Source organism: Gavia stellata, chromosome 7, assembly GCF_030936135.1.
Source record: "Gavia stellata isolate bGavSte3 chromosome 7, bGavSte3.hap2, whole genome shotgun sequence".
In the NCBI taxonomy this organism is placed as follows: domain Eukaryota; kingdom Metazoa; phylum Chordata; class Aves; order Gaviiformes; family Gaviidae; genus Gavia; species Gavia stellata.
This window is the reverse complement of record NC_082600.1, coordinates 11,073,355-11,088,891: the sequence shown is the minus strand read 5'-3', so window position 1 is coordinate 11,088,891 and position 15,537 is coordinate 11,073,355. Positions and strand designations below refer to the sequence as shown.

The 15,537-nt window shown below is 46.5% G+C and overlaps 1 protein-coding gene across 1 annotated transcript; it reads left to right on the top strand.

Moving 5' to 3' along the window:
* The first annotated feature begins 2,097 nt into the window (after nt 1-2,097).
* On the top strand, nt 2,098-5,542 carry INF2 (inverted formin 2). The gene is made up of 4 exons (XM_009818313.1): nt 2,098-2,491; nt 3,859-3,974; nt 4,515-4,674; nt 5,505-5,542. The coding sequence occupies exons 1-4, from the start codon at nt 2,098-2,100 to the stop codon at nt 5,540-5,542; spliced, it is 708 nt and encodes a 235-aa protein (XP_009816615.1).
* The last annotated feature ends 9,995 nt before the right edge of the window (nt 5,543-15,537 follow it).

The following is a 15,537-nucleotide window of genomic DNA, read 5'->3' as shown; positions in this document are numbered from 1 at the left end:
TTCTCTCCCTCTGGGGAGGGAGGATTTCTCTTCTCCTTTGCATTGAGCCTAACCCGGATTCCTGGGCTTGGGTACAGAGGAGCAACTGCGGGTGACTAACTCCAACAAGGATTTTACCAGGAGTGAGTACGTGTTCTGGGCTGCAGACGGTGACAACAAATCTTAGAAACTCAAGCCTGTACTTTGGCAGGAGGGTTTGTGGTTTGGGTTTTGGGGTTTTTTTAATATGGTCCTTGTTATTACTTTTCAGCTGTACAGTGTGTTCTCAGATGGTAGATTCACAACTTCGTGTTTTTCGATTGTGACCATCATTTTTCAGATAACAGAACAGTGAACAACTGGGCACTTGGCCAGCTCTTTCCCACTGAAGCAAAGAGAAACTCTGCAAGAAGGTTTCTCCAGAGGTCTCTAAAAGGATTTTCTGTGACTGTATCACGCTAACTCCAGCACCCCTCTGCCCCTTACTCAGCACAGCCTTTGATGCTGTGACTTGTGAGCTGAGTGCCCCTGCCAGAGAGTCCCACCATCACCTTTTCCAGGGGAATTGTTCAAGCTCTCTTGACTATCCCATCCCATGCCACTTTGCATCTTTCCAAGAGGCATGTTTATGCCTGTAATATCATGCCTACCACAAATTAGTGAGCAAACTTTTTGGCTGTATGTTTGCCAAGGGGTGACTGCCAAAATGAGACTTTCGAGTAAGCCAGAAGCCATGCAGCTTTGCTGCGGTGAAGCAGCCAGGACCTTTCTCAACAGTGCAGTCCCCAGGAAAAATCACAACGTAGGTTTTAAAATTATGAGATTATTTCCAACCATTGTAAATGGTCCATCCTTTATCTTGGCTTTCTGGCAAATAAAACCTTTCAGAGATGTCTCAGTTTAGATATTTAAAGCCTTTTCCCTACACACTGCAGGGCTAGAAACCCTTGTGCTGGAGCTGGTAAAGGAGAGTGAGACTCTCCCATAATCCCTTCAATTCCCCAAGTGCTGGGGTTTGGGGGCCAACTGGCCCCCAGGTTATTTTGAGCCCTGTGCGGGCTCACCAGCCCAGGGGAGCAGAGGGTCCAGTGGCATGGCAGGAAGGGGAGGTAGCGTCAGTGGCTGGCTCTGGGTTCAGCAGGTTTATCCCCCTTTTGTGGGACAAACTGTCCTCTCTGGGAGCAATTCAGCTTTAAAATGATTGCATTCATCTTTGAAAAGGACTTGCATTGTATAACTTAATCACTGTGGGTCTGAAAAATAATAATGCTGCCTAAAAACATAAAATTTGGCACCAAGAGTTAATTAGGCTTGGTTTTGCTATTTCTCTGTGCTGAATCAGCTCCTCACCCTCCTTGCTGCTAACAGCATGGCTGAGCCAGGCCACATCCTCCAGGCAGACAGGCCTTGAAGAGATGCTCCCCATCTCCAAAAAGACGCACTGCTGTTTTAATAGCCTCCTGCTGCCGTCCCTTCGCTTGCAACCTGTCGGGCTCCCACATTACCACATGCAAGCACCACGTTTTGCGAACGTATTTGCTATTACAGCAGACAGGAAGAGATTGAGTGCTATAAAACTAACCTCCACATCAGTCAAAAGAAACAAAAGCAAAAAATAACAGGGTAATCAGATGCTCTTATGAGCAGGATACGCTCAAAATTACTTCTCCATCCCATTACAAATGCTTAGAAACTGCACAGCCTTTCCAGCGCAGTGAGGTTTTGAAGTGGTTTAATGGGCATAAGAAGTTCAGAGCTGATAATGCTGCTTCCAACCTTATCCTTTCGCTGCATGAAAATAGGTAGTGGCTATTGACTGGTGTAAATTGACTACTTTTAAAGCTGTATTTGCTGGCTTAGATGTGCTAAGAGTCTCTCTACAGAGTTTTCGGGGCCTGAATATAATGTGTGTGGTTAAGGAGGGGATATATTGAGTTTCTTCAGCAGAGGACTGGTTCCAGTGTGTGCCCTACGTGCTGGAGAGCTGGGGACCTGCTGCAGTTGAGCTTTACATCGCCATCACTAGGAGAAAAACCAGGGCTGCCAGAGGGTTGTTGGTCAGTCCAGACAAACTTCTCACTTTGTCTTTTCTTTTTCTTTCAGGACAAACTGTTCACGATGTCAGTCAAAAAGGAAGGTGCCCACAAGAAGTGGGCTGCCCTGAAGGAGAAACTCGGACCCCAGGAGACCGACCAGTCAGAGGCCAACCTGGAAAATGCAGAGCCAGAGCTGTGCATCCGTCTCCTGCAAATGCCATCGGTGGTGAACTACTCGGGGCTGAAGAAGCGGCTGGAGAACAGCAACGATGCCTGGATGGTCCAGTTCCTGGAGCTGTGTGGGCTGGACCTCCTCCTGGAGGCCCTGGACAGGCTCTCTGGGCGAGGAGTGGCCAGGATTTCTGATGCCTTGCTTCAGCTCACCTGCATTAACTGTGTGCGAGCGGTCATGAACTCCCACAAAGGCATCGAATACATTGTAAGCAATGAGGGCTACGTCAGAAAACTCTTCCAAGGTGAGAAGACATCTTCCTGCTTCATCCATCACGTGCGGCATGGGAGGGGGACTTTTCTGTTTCTTATCCTCCTGCCCTGCACCAGGCTTTTTGCAAGTTGTTGATCGCAACTGATTAATGGAAGAGATCGTTTTCTTCTTTAAAATAATATTGCTTGGAAATGGCATTGCTTTTGCCACTCAATGCTGTTTAGATGGGCTCATTTCCACACTAATGTCTTCATCATTCACTGAGAAGCCAGGGATAAATCCAGCCTTAGCCGTACACAGACATGAGAAGTCTTCAACCCTTCAGTTGTCAGCAGACATTTGCTATTTAGTCTTTGTGAGTCCCAAGGGCAGAGGGAGAGGAATTGAAAGGACTTGGAGACTTGTAGCCTCTAAAGAGGAGGGAGGGTGGCATGGTTTAGACTCAAGAGAACCCGTTCTCTGTGCTGCTTAGTCTGTTCCTTCTAGAATATGGTAGGTAATACCACTTACTTTCTCCTGCCGTTCGCTTGGCTCATTGTTAGGTACGAAAGTCGTGAGGGCATCTCCTATAAGTTATTGTACAGCACTTAATGATGGTGGTGCTGGGAGGATAACTTCTGTGCTGTTCCACAGAGCTGAGATCACAGCTGTGCCAGAAACCCTTATTAATATCTCTTTTAAATGCATTTAGTCTGAAAGCTAGCTTGCTCCCCTCTTCAGTTTTGAAGTCCTCTTCCTTCCTCTCCACCCTGTGTTTTCCTAACCAGTGTGAAATACAGAGTCGGCATTTTTGTGCTGTGAAAAACAGGGGGGCACCCTGGGCTTTTCAGCAGTTGAGTTTCTTTGTGCACTAATAAAGTAAAAATTAGATGGTCTAATCCACTCCCTCCCAGCTCCGAGGGCTCACAGAGAAAAAGTAGTGGAAAAAAGGGAATATATGGGGACTGGTTAGAACAATTGGCCTACTTGATATACATATTGGGTGTTTCTGCACTAAAAATAAGACTCATTGATTGAAGAAAATGGTTCGTCTGCTGTTCTAGAAAATACCCATATGTGAAAATGGGAGACAAAATGTGTGACTGAGTGCTGAGATCTTGGCTGCTGTTGCAGCATGCCACGGGTACATGGAAGAGATGAACAACTACAAGCAGCACCAAAATGCCAATAGGGTACCTGTAGCATTTACTGTTCCCACTAGAAGTTACTATCACATAATGCTATTGGGATGGGATAGCTATACATTGGAATATTTCTCTTCCCATCTTCTATGTAGTGGCTCCACTCCTTCAGCCTTCTTTCTACCACTAGTCATAAGCCATGCAGCAGAAGATGCTGAGATTTAGAACATTAATGTCATTATAAATTCGTTTTTGTGTTGTTTTGTTTTTCCTCCAGCACTTGACACAACTAATGTCATGGTCAAAAAGCAAGTATTTGAGCTCCTGGCTGCACTGTGCATTTACTCATCAGATGGCCACGCTTTGGCTTTGGATGCCCTGGATCATTACAAGGCAAGTGTTGGGCTGCAGCAGGAGGTACAGCTTTGCTCTGATCCATGCAGGTAGATCCATGTATCACAGAAAAGGGCTGAGAATGGTGGTCATTTTGCATCATTTTGGTAAGAGAGGCAGGGATAGATAAGGTGAAAACTATAGGAAATTTAGCCTGGTAAGCATAAGTCCACGGTGCTGCTCTGTGACTTGTCTGGACAGACGACTACCAACCACAAGGTCCTTTCTGGCAGGAAAAGCACTACCAGATTAGCAAAATAGATGGTGCCACATCCATGGGTTTCACTGGCCACAAGCTCAGGTAGTTGCATCAGTTATCAGAAAGTGTAAAGGGATCCAAGAGGAGTTTCACTGACTTTCTCTGCCAACCAGCCCCTGCTCTGTAATGGAAGAGTGCTGCTTTTGCCTGTATCTTCATGTCTTGTGCACACTGGGATAAACCGAGAGGTTTTAAGATGCTAATTCCATCTGAGAGCCTGCACTAAAGTGGTAGACGTCTCTGAACTGTCTGAACAGAAATATCACTTGCGTTATTAACAGAGTGTGAAGAACCAGCAGTATCGATTCAGCGTCATAATGAACGAGCTCTCCAACACAGATAACGTGCCGTACATGGTGACACTGCTGAGTGCTATCAATGCCATCATACTGGGGAAAGAAGAGCTAAGAACAAGGACACAAATCAGAAATGAGTTCATAGGTAAGGATGTTTGTTGCACCTAACTTTCTCCACAGAAAATCAGTTGCCAAGCAGTCTTATTTTCAGATGTATCCACAAAGTGACTAAAGAGGGCTGGGGAGCAAAATGGCAAATATTAAAAGCAGACTCCTTTTTTTCGTTCTTTTGGTCTCTAGTCTCTTCAACAAACTTTCTGTAACCAGAATTTTTTAAACTTTGCTGCTTTCCCATAGCTTTGATCTTATCTGGAATCCCAGCAGCACTGTATCACTTGAGCTTCTTCAATACGTTTCTATAACCAACCGTCTTATATAGCCACATTTCCATGTGTTGCAACTCCTCATAAGAGTAGATAAGGTTTCTTTGCCCTGTGTCTACTCAGTTGAGCCACAGAAGCTGCCCTGTGATTCAGAAATACTTTCCAACTGCTTGAATACCGGCGTCCTAGGTACCATTGTTGGGATTCACCTCACATAATGCACGCACCCAAGCTGGTGAGCCTGGGCTCCATTTCTGTCTGTGGAGAGCAAGCGATATTTGCCCGCACCGGTCATCTGACTGATTTTCCATGTCTAATTTGGAATGAGGTGACTCATGCCCCAGAAGTGCCTGTGTCCCTCAGTAACTCCAGGGGGATGCTGCAGTGGTTCACACAGCTGCAGACATGTGTACTGTGGGTCTCCTCATTAACCAGATGACCCTACCCACTTTGACGAATCCATCTGAAGATACTTTCACTATTTCTCTCTGCAAAAAGTGTTTATTTTAGAGCGTAACATTATATAAAGACCATAATAGATCAATATCAAGTAGGTCATAAAGCCAATATATCTATTTTTTTGTTCTCCCAGGGCTTCAGCTGTTGGATATTTTAGACAAACTAAGGTAAGGATCACTGTTTAAATTTTCTTTTATAAATGAGATTCACAGTAACATAGCTGTGGAAACTTAATACTTACCAGCCTTCAGTTGTGTGAAGCGAGGTGTACCCGGGTGGAGTGGACCATGCTTGTGTGCACCCATTACATGGGAACCAGAGGCATTAGGTCAGTGTTAAGATGCTCTTGCCAACCACAGTGCCACAGTGTCATGGGGACAGCTGTTGGCACAGATGGCATTGACAGAGGCTCTGGGCACAGATGGAGCAAGACTCAGCAATGTCCTCGCTGAGGCTGCGTTTCAGAGTGAATCTGAAGTGATGCTGTGGGCTCGCTGAGCAGCTTGCTGTGTTCAAAACCCCTTCACTGCTGGTGTTGGTCCCAGAAGCATCCAGCTAAAACAATTTACTAATGCACATCTGGACATACCTGTCTTCTCAGTTTCCTAAGTTAAAAATGATGTTCTGTCAGAAACACCCACGATAGATTCTAGAATGCATTATATGTGAGTTGCAGTTATGCATGTAACCGGAATTGCTCCATCCAACCCCATAAAAATTCAGGAAGAGAAGATCTGTCAGTTGTGCCAACTAGCAAGGGTAGAGTTCCTGCACTGAGTGGTCTCAAGAGTGCTGAAAAAGTGGGCTTTAGAGTGTTTGGGGGTTTTTTAATCCGATTTTGAGTAATAGAAAAGGAAGTTTTTCAAACAAAAATGTCACTGGAATATTTTCAATTTGCCTTGACTTTAAAAATAAAAAGAAGGTGGCCCAGTTTCAAAAAGGTGGAAATGCCACTCTGTTGTTACAGCTCCAAGGAGAAGTCCATACAAAGCATACACTGGGCCAGGCTATGCCATGAAAAGTCCCATTCATCTGTATGTGTTGACTGTAGAAAGAGGTACATTCAGTTCATGAAAGGATGCACTGATGGCATTTGATCCTTTATAAATAAAGGTGGAGTTGGGTACTTTCAACACCAACTGGCTCAGTCTGAGAGGCAAAGAGATAAAAGCCATTTAAACAAAAACAATCATCTGAAAATCAGTGAAGGGCTCTCCAGTGAAAATGAATGCTGTAATATTGCAGAGACATAGAGGAGGAGGATCTGCTTATCCAGTGTGATACATTTGAGGAGTTCAAGATAGAAGATGATGAGGAATTATTAAAGATATGTGATGGGATAAACATGAATGATCATCATGAGGTCTTTTCATCTCTCTTCAATAAAGTAAGTAGGCCTTCACATGGGGTTCAAAGTCATGCAATGGCAAAGTTAACACACTTTGCTTGGAACCAGCCTTGCTATGATGGAAAGCTGTCCTGTCTTCCAGGTGAGTCGCTCTCCGGTCTCCATTCAGCTGCTGTCCATCCTCCAGAGCCTGCTGCACTTGGAACCATCTCATCACTCCAGCCTCCTGCTGTGGGAGTCCTTGGATGCGGTAGTGAACAGAGCCCTTTTGCTCGCAAATGACAGTAAGAATGACATATCCATCCAGACTTGCACTCTCCTCTTGTTTTCCCTTGTTCCACCTGCTTCACACAAAAGTCCTTCCCAAATGTGCAGGAAATAATCTATGGGACTTGCTAAGAGCTGAACAAAAGCTGGGACAAAGCTACACCTCCTGCATAGGGTCAAGACTTGATGCAAAGCCCCAGCCATGCGGATGCCAGCGAGAGCTGGCCACGTTTAGCAGTGGGCTCGGGATTCAAGGTCTTGCTTTGATGGTTAAGCCCTGAGCTGTGGGTCGTGGGAGTCAGTGGGAGTCTGTCCTCGTTGGCATCCTGCCACTGGTGCTGGCTAGTCTTGCTGTCAGGCATGCTCAAAAGCATGTTTATGGGCCAGGACCATGGGAATGAAATTGCCTGGAAGCTAAAAGTGCAGTTGTGTAAAGTGACACCAGGGAGTGGGCTCTGTGGCTCCAGATCTGCTGCTTGCTGAGGGTTGAATAACATGAACCAACCTTTGGGCCCCATCCCCTTCTCTGACCCCTACCTGTTTCTCAAGTTCAAGGGAACACAGTTGAAGAAGTCATCGAGAGGCTGCTATCTATCAAGAAACATCCAAACAAACAAAAGCGAGCTGAAAACCGGCTGTCCGGGAGTGCGAATGGAGGCATCCAGGCTGAGCTGGATCCATGTGCACGTACAGCTCGAAGCCCAGCAGGATCATCAAACCCCTCCAAGGCATCAGCACCTCCCTCAGGGGCACCCACCAACGAAGAGAAGATCTCATCCTCCCAGCTCACAGCCTGCTCTGCTTCGCCGGAGACATCTAACCCTCCACCCAACACTGTCCCTGCCCCAGCACCTCCACCCCCACCACCTCCACCCCCGCTCTCTGGCACTGCAGCCATGACCCCCACATCCCCCATGACGAATGCACCTCCAGCCCCTCCGCTCCCTGGCATCCCTCCACCCCCACCCCCATTACCTGGCATGGGGGGTATCCCCCCCCCTCCACCCCCACTGCCCGGCATGGGTGGCATCCCTCCCCCTGCACCCCCGTTGCCCGGCATGGTGGGCATCCCTCCCCCTCCACCCCCATTGCCCGGCATGGGTGGCATCCCTCCCCCTCCACCCCCATTGCCCGGCATGGTGGGCATCCCTCCACCCCCACCCCCATTGCCCAGCATGGGTGGCATCCCTCCCCCTCCACCCCCATTGCCCAGCATGGGTGGCATCCCTCCCCCTCCACCCCTCCTGCCCGGTATGGCAGGAGATCATATAGAAGCCGTGGTGGCCTCCCAATTCAGCTGCCCTCTTGGCTTGGGAAGGCCTCCGCACAAGACGGTGAAGACGCCAACGTTGCGAATGAAGAAGCTGAACTGGCAGAAGCTGCCCTCCAACGTGGTGAGAGGTGGGTGCTTCTGGCATAAAGTCACTGCTGCTTTAGGGGTTACCCAGGGGAAAAAACACTATCTTTGAGTTTGTCAAATGTGGTTGATTCCATTTAGATGCAGAACTTCCTTGATTTCCATTACATCTGACCTGCAGAGCTTAAATAAATAAAAGTAGCATGAAACTACTAATATAACATAATAACCATTCCAACTAAATCAGTAGTTTGGAATAGCTTGTTTATAACTAAAATACTTTGAAATTAAAAGAAGGGGGAGGGATGGGAATATTTCCCTAATCCACCATGACATGCCTTAGGCTTGAGTTCTCAACAGGCTCTGATCTGGGTTCCCCAGACTGTTGTTCCCCAGTTCATCTGTACTTGTATCAGTATATTAAAGTCATGAGTAAGAGTGCAGGTAAGGATCACATCACAGTTCAAGAAGGACATTGAAAGAATTGGAGAGCCGTGAGAATCATTGACTTGTCTCTTGTTTTTTGGGTTACATTTCCCTCTCCTAGTGGATCCAAAGAGGAGCATGAAATGTGAGAAGAACCCAGGACAGGCAACGTCAGCTTTGTCCTAGACAAGCAAGGCATCCACTGCATGGAAGTTGTCATAGGGGAAGGCTAAATAAGGCGTGTTTTCAATCACAGGAGTGGTTAATTGATGGCATTATTTCAGTAGAGACTTCTACAGGCATGTTTGTGTGATATTTTTTTTTAAAAAAGATTTTTAAGAAAGTGCAGTGGGAATTAATTTAAGCAGTCCTATAGCCAGGATTATACAAAGAGGCTTGATTATAAAATGAAAAACGGAGGAAGGCCACAGCCAGAAAATATCCAGGTTGTGGCCAATCCCTCAGCTAGCATGCAAGGAAGCAAAAATAACATCAGCGATGGGACTAGAAACGAAAGGGCCGAGGTCCTTCTCATGCTGATCCAGTTTGCTTACTGTGGAGGGGAATGCAGTTGTATAGGGAGGGATGGGGCTGTATGGCTCTGTGTGCCCAGTGCCGCATCTCCTTACCAGCACATCTTGGGGTAAAGCAGCAGGTTTAATTAACCTTCAGGCCCTTTGGATCCTGCCTGTGGGACTTGTTCCTCCTAAATAATTAGTATTTGTCCAGAACCGTCCCTTCTAGCAACTCACATTGCCCCAAAAGCCAGGAGCTTTCAGCTTGCAGCTTTCAGCTGTCCCTGTAGCCAGTCTGAGTACCTTGTCTTTTTTCAGAAAGTCACTCAATGTGGGCTTCAGTGAGCAGCAGCAGCGAGGAAACTATAGAACCCAATTACACAAGCATAGAGCAGCTGTTCTGCTTTCCACAACCAACCCCCAAGGAGAAAACGGCTGCACCAGTGAAGGCAGAACCGAAGGAGGTGAGGAGGTCCCTCTCGTTCTTTCGCATAAAGATCCCTGCAGGCAGCTCATCTAATACGAGATATCTTCTTTTTCTTTAATGAAGATTACATTTTTGGACTCCAAGAAAAGCCTCAATTTGAACATATTTTTGAAGCAATTTAAATGGTAAGATATGGACGATTTTAGTGACAGTTAACAAAACTTTGAGCAGGTTTTGCATAGTATCTGGAAGGTCCTCATGAAATCTATTCTAGCCAATGTGCTTTGGTGGTCTGTGTTACTGAAACATCTGAACATTTCCCAGTTTGTCCTACGCTGTCTTTAAAAAAATGAGTTTAGGGGTTTAATTATGTTTTTACATGCAGCATCCCCATATGTTGGCAAAGGCATTATATCTCCATGTTACAGATAAAGTTGTGGCACAGACTCTTAGAGTGACTTAGGCTGTGAGACACCTCTGGAGGTCAAATCCCTCCTCAAAACACGGCCAATGGAGGAGTTAAGAATTACATTTTCTTTTAAGGGAATCAAATGCCCAGAGACAGAGATCTGAGTTGCAGGATTGATCTTGGGCCTTGAGACATTTGATCAGGGCCAGAAACAAAATTTGGGGCATAGCAGGATCCAGGTCCCCGATTCGAAGTTAATCATGGGGATATATCTTTCCTTTTGGATTATTGTGGCTCTCACTAGGGAAAGCACAGAGCGCTTGCACAGATACACGTCTCGGTAGCGTGTGATTGTGGAAGAGAGGTCTTTGGGTGACGGTTGACTTTGCTCCTCCGCCCTGCAGCTCCAATGAAGAGGTGGCTGCCATGGTCCAGAATGGGGACCGGACCAAGTTCGACGTTGAGGTTCTGAAGCAGTTGCTGAAGCTGCTGCCTGAAAAGCATGAGGTCAGGAGGAAAAATGGTACCCCTAGTTCACGGAGCTGAACATGCAGTGCAGTCCTGCAGTCTTGGTTCTTTATTTTTCATTAGATAGAAAACCTGAAGGCCTTCAAAGAAGAGAAATCAAAGCTAGCAAATGCAGATCAGTTTTATCTTCTCCTCCTTCAGATTCCCAGGTAAGGGTGTTGGTCATGAACTTCAGCCCAATCTTTTTCTTGGTTTACCTCTGCGAAGTGTAAGTTTCTTTATAGGACCCTCACAGACAGACACTGATGGATATAGCTGGTGGATTCCCCCTTCCACCTTGGAGCCATCCCTTTCCCCGTTACCCTTAGATGAAGGGCTGTTGCTGCTCCAGCACCTCCTCTCCCTCTGAAGTGGCAGAAGCTGGCCCAGACCCAGGGTCAGACGTGCCCAAGGAGGGCCCATAACTTACTTATTTGGCAGTGCCAAATGCAATGCCAAGAAGGGGGAACCCATATCTCACACAGTGGTCAGTCTTCTCTTTGCTGATCACATTGCATCATCAGAAACTACATCGCCACTGGTCCCCAAGGCAAGCGGCAGCCCCTTGCCTCCCTCCACAAGCCACAGACACTGGTCTGATGTCGATACGGTTGACAGCGATGTTGTGGGGTTGCCAGACTTACCAGTGATGTGGGAAGAGGGCCGCTGTGTTGGCCAAGAGCACAGTGCCTTTAAGCTTTGAATCAATCTCCGTCCTTAGCTACCAGCTGCGTATTGAATGTATGCTGATCTGTGAAGAGACCACCGTTGTGCTGGACATGATTCAGCCAAAAGCTGAAGCCATCCGGAGAGCCTGCGAAGGTAAATGACCTGACCTTATTTCTGGATCTTATTTATGACAGGAAGCTTCAAACACCCCAAAACTCCCCTGGAGCTCTGCAATGACATACAAAGCCCCCCCAAAAACCCCTGCTGTCCATTCAGTGGTTCACTGCAGAATACGGGATGCAGCTTTAGGTATCTCCGCTGATGGTCAAAACCCTTAATAGGACCATAGATCATTTTCCCTCAACTCCAGCCCTCCTCTTCTGCAGCAGAAGTATTCCTCTGAAATACTTTCAATGGTGAAGTGTTGGAAGCTCATCAGCCCTTTCAAAGGAGCTGAATTTAGACAGCGGAGCTGGCCCTGTTACAGACAATACATCCAGCATTATTTTGCCACGTTAAGACCTTCACAGAGCAATTTTCTCTGCTGCCAGAAAAGCACACCCCAAACATCCCCCAGAAAGTAGTGATGCTTTAGGTTTCCCCTGCCTACAAATGGAACCAGAAGAAAAAGTTTGTTATTTTGGGCTATAAATTGCTGATGCTCAAGTTTTGTGAGTATATGGAGAGATTATGCAATAGGTTTTGCCTTCCTGTAGCAGAAACCTTAGGTGCCACTCCACTGAGAGCAGGATGCTCTTCTTGGCACTGTCAAATGCTGCCTGTCCTACAGAGCCAGTTTCCCCGACTCCTGCCGGGGCTTTCTCCAGCTGGAATTACAGCTGTCTGTTGGGATAAATGGAAGCTTCCCCCAAAAAGTGTCTTCCCAGCAGCCCAGTTGTCCTTTTGGAGCTGTTCCTGCCTCAAAGCTGAGCGCTTCAGAAAGCACACCACTGCAGCACCCTGTCGTAAGAGCAAGGACAGGGACTGTACCCTTCATGCCCTGATAATCACCTCCACCATGCGAGACCAAGAACGGGGCGAGCGTGTCTGGTTTTAGCAGCTGGCAGATAATAGCAGGGCTGTCAGAGCTGGCTTCACTGCACAGCTGAATGGAGTCTGCAAGATTAAAATTGCTGCCCAGTTACCCTCACCCACACCAGAGTAAATCAGGGTACTTCCAAGGAAGGCAGTGAGTTGATGGCTGTTAGCGAGGAGGGTCAAACTCCAGGTTACTTTCCATTCGGAATGAGAGACCAGATGTAAAGAAAGAAAGAAACGTAAGTCAACAAAAACTTTTACAACTCGTGGAATTGGATCTATGTAGAATCAGTTTCTCTGCAGGTTGGGCCATTGGACTGCAAAGCTGAAATACCAGATTTGGTTTGGTGGAATTCAGAATCCCAATTTCGATGCAGTTTAGGAAATGTTCTGGTGTAACAGAGGCTTTTGTTTAAAAGTCCTTTATGTTTTTCAGATCTTCTGAACAGTCATCGCCTGCCGCTCTTTTGTCAACTGATTCTCAAAGTTGGAAACTTTCTGAACTATGTAAGGACTTCTTTTGTCTTCTTCTCCCCCATTACAGTATGGGGATGATCTTCTTTAGGGTTGTAATTTGAGTGGACACAGGAGTTACATGTGCTTTCTTTCTATCTTGTAGGGAAGTCACACGGGCGATGCCGATGGGTTTAAAATCAGCACTTTACTCAAACTAACAGAAACCAAAGCAAACCAAACCCGCATTACGCTGCTTCACCATATTCTGGAGGTACCACTGCCAAGTCCTGGGTGATAGGGAAAGGGGAGGATTTTATCATGGATGAACCTCCTACTCTACTTTCAGTTAATGCCATATGCTCGTATTCGTATCCTCCCTGGCTAGCCATAGAGTGTCAGAAGTTGGGAGCGTTCAAATCGCTTTTAGGCTGGTGGAGGCTGCTTGCGGGCACTACTCAGGAAGCTCTTTATTTTAAGACTTGTTCTCCTTTCCTTCAGCATCTTCCCCTGCAATGGCTGGAACTTCCTTTTTCATATTTGTGCAATCTGCATATCATCAGCTGCAAACCACAGAGCACATGTCTACCAAAGCTATTCTGGCTGGTCTGTACTCATTCAGCCCTTCTGCCTTTCCACAGCCTCTCCCTTTTCCACCAGACTATGCTCGAGATTTTCATGCTCCTCTCCAAGGCCCCATGGCTTTCTTATTCCCTGCAATGCTGTTTTTTCCTTTTTTCTCCGTGCTCTTCTCTGCCACCTTCATTCATCAAGGTCCCTCCATTCCAGTTATGCATGTTCAAGTCCTGCTTTAGCTGGCAGTAGCTTCAGCAAGCACAGCCTTGAAAGTAAATTATGCAAATAAGATTCAAGCTCTTTTGATACCCTCCTGGGACCGCAGGAAGTGTCAGACGGCATCAAATCACAGTCCTGCCTCCTCCCATGGTCAAGAGTAGGTGTCTCAGAAGAGGGTAGAAGAAGAGCTCAGTGGCAGGTCAGCTTTGGTTTGAACTATGAGTATTTCTCAACATTCAGCCCTCTTGTATGTTTTTATAGCCCGGGAGCAATGCCTTTCCTCTCTGAACATGCCATCCTGTTTTGAATGTGGCTCGGCTCTGCGAGGCAAAACAAACTGCAGAGGGGGGGCAGCAGCAGGACATGGCACAGTCGTCCTTCCCGAGCACTTCTGCCCATGTCTATTCCCCCCAGATTCCTCTCTCAGCTCCTGCCGCACAGCAAATAACACTTCTTTCTCTCTTCCGCTTCAGGAAGTAGAAAACAGCCACACGGACCTGCTGGAACTGCCAAAGGATCTTGAATATGTTTCAAAAGCAGCAGGGTAAAATTGTGTGTCACTTCCTTCAAATTAAAAACAAAAATAAATCCCATACACATCAACAATGTACCAGAAATTAGGACACATGCAGCTGGTATAGCACATTAACAAGCTAGCATCTTATTTAAGTTTTAACCGAAAGATTTGGTTGATAAATGTTGAAACCCCTTTAATATATAATACTTCTACTACAGCTGGCAACTGTTAGGTCTGAAATTTGCAGAGCGTTCAGTTAATGCTGTCTCCCAGGCCCTTCCAAAAGCTGCACTGCCTTTGTGGTGGCAGGAGCTTCTGAAGACCCACTACCCAGAAGCGTTTCTGAAGTGCCTTCAACCAGGGAAAGTGAGCTAATGCCAAGCTCTGAGGGTGGAGAACAGCCCTTTGAATGTGCGGACTTTTTTTGGCATTCATCTACTCAATACTGAAAAAGTTGTAGGTAGACCTGGCAGCCTTTTCATAAGTGCTGTGAAGGGAAGCTGTTTTCCATGAGCTTGGACTGTATAGAGAGTTCAGAGCTCAGGTTTCAGTTCAGTGGGGTGGTGAGAAGCAGAGGGACAACCAAACCACCAGCTCAGACTTGTCCGCTCTTGGGTCAGTGCAGGATGCTGGAGTGTCAACTAATGGGCAGTTCTGTGTGATTTCAGAATTAATCTTGATATTATACGCACGGAGTCCAGTACCAATTTAAAGAAGTTGCTGGAGCTTCAACGAAAAGTCTTGTCATCAAACGACGATGTGAAACAACAGTATGAGAAACCTATCCAGGTCAGTAATGGAGCTCCCTTATATCTCCCCCATTAAATGCACAGAGGCAGTGCACTCTACATATGCAGCTGAGGAGGCTCATGAGAGGGCGGAAAATATTACCACAAGGTATGGTCTCAGATTTGGAAATAGGCTGCAATGCCACACAACCCGTTGGTGTTTATTTGCCAGCTCCACCCCAAACCTAGATAACTTTGGTGAGGCCATTTCTTAAGACCCCTGCCCCAGCTGCTCTCTCCACTCTGTTGTGCGACTCCTCACTTTGAATGAAGATGTTGAGCCTCTGTGTTAATCACTAGAGTAAAGCCCTTCTTTTGGGATTAAGCTTTGCATTGAGCTTTCAATGTCTTGCTCAAGCCACCACTGTAAACTGGTACAGCACAGTTGCCAGGAGCAAAGATCATCTGCACATCTTTGTTTCTTCCCGCTTTATAAGCTCTGCCGCAGTTAAAAGCCAGAGCTCCAGTGTCCTGCTCCAAGCTCTTACGCTGACATCTTTTTTTCTTTAAGTGCACTTCCCTCATTGTCCCCTGGATGGTGTTTTACTGTGTATATTAAATGCATTTCAGGATAGCATTGGTGCCTCCAAAAAGCTGGAAGAAGAATTTGAAACCATTGAAAGGAAGAGAGAAGAACTTGCAAATTATCT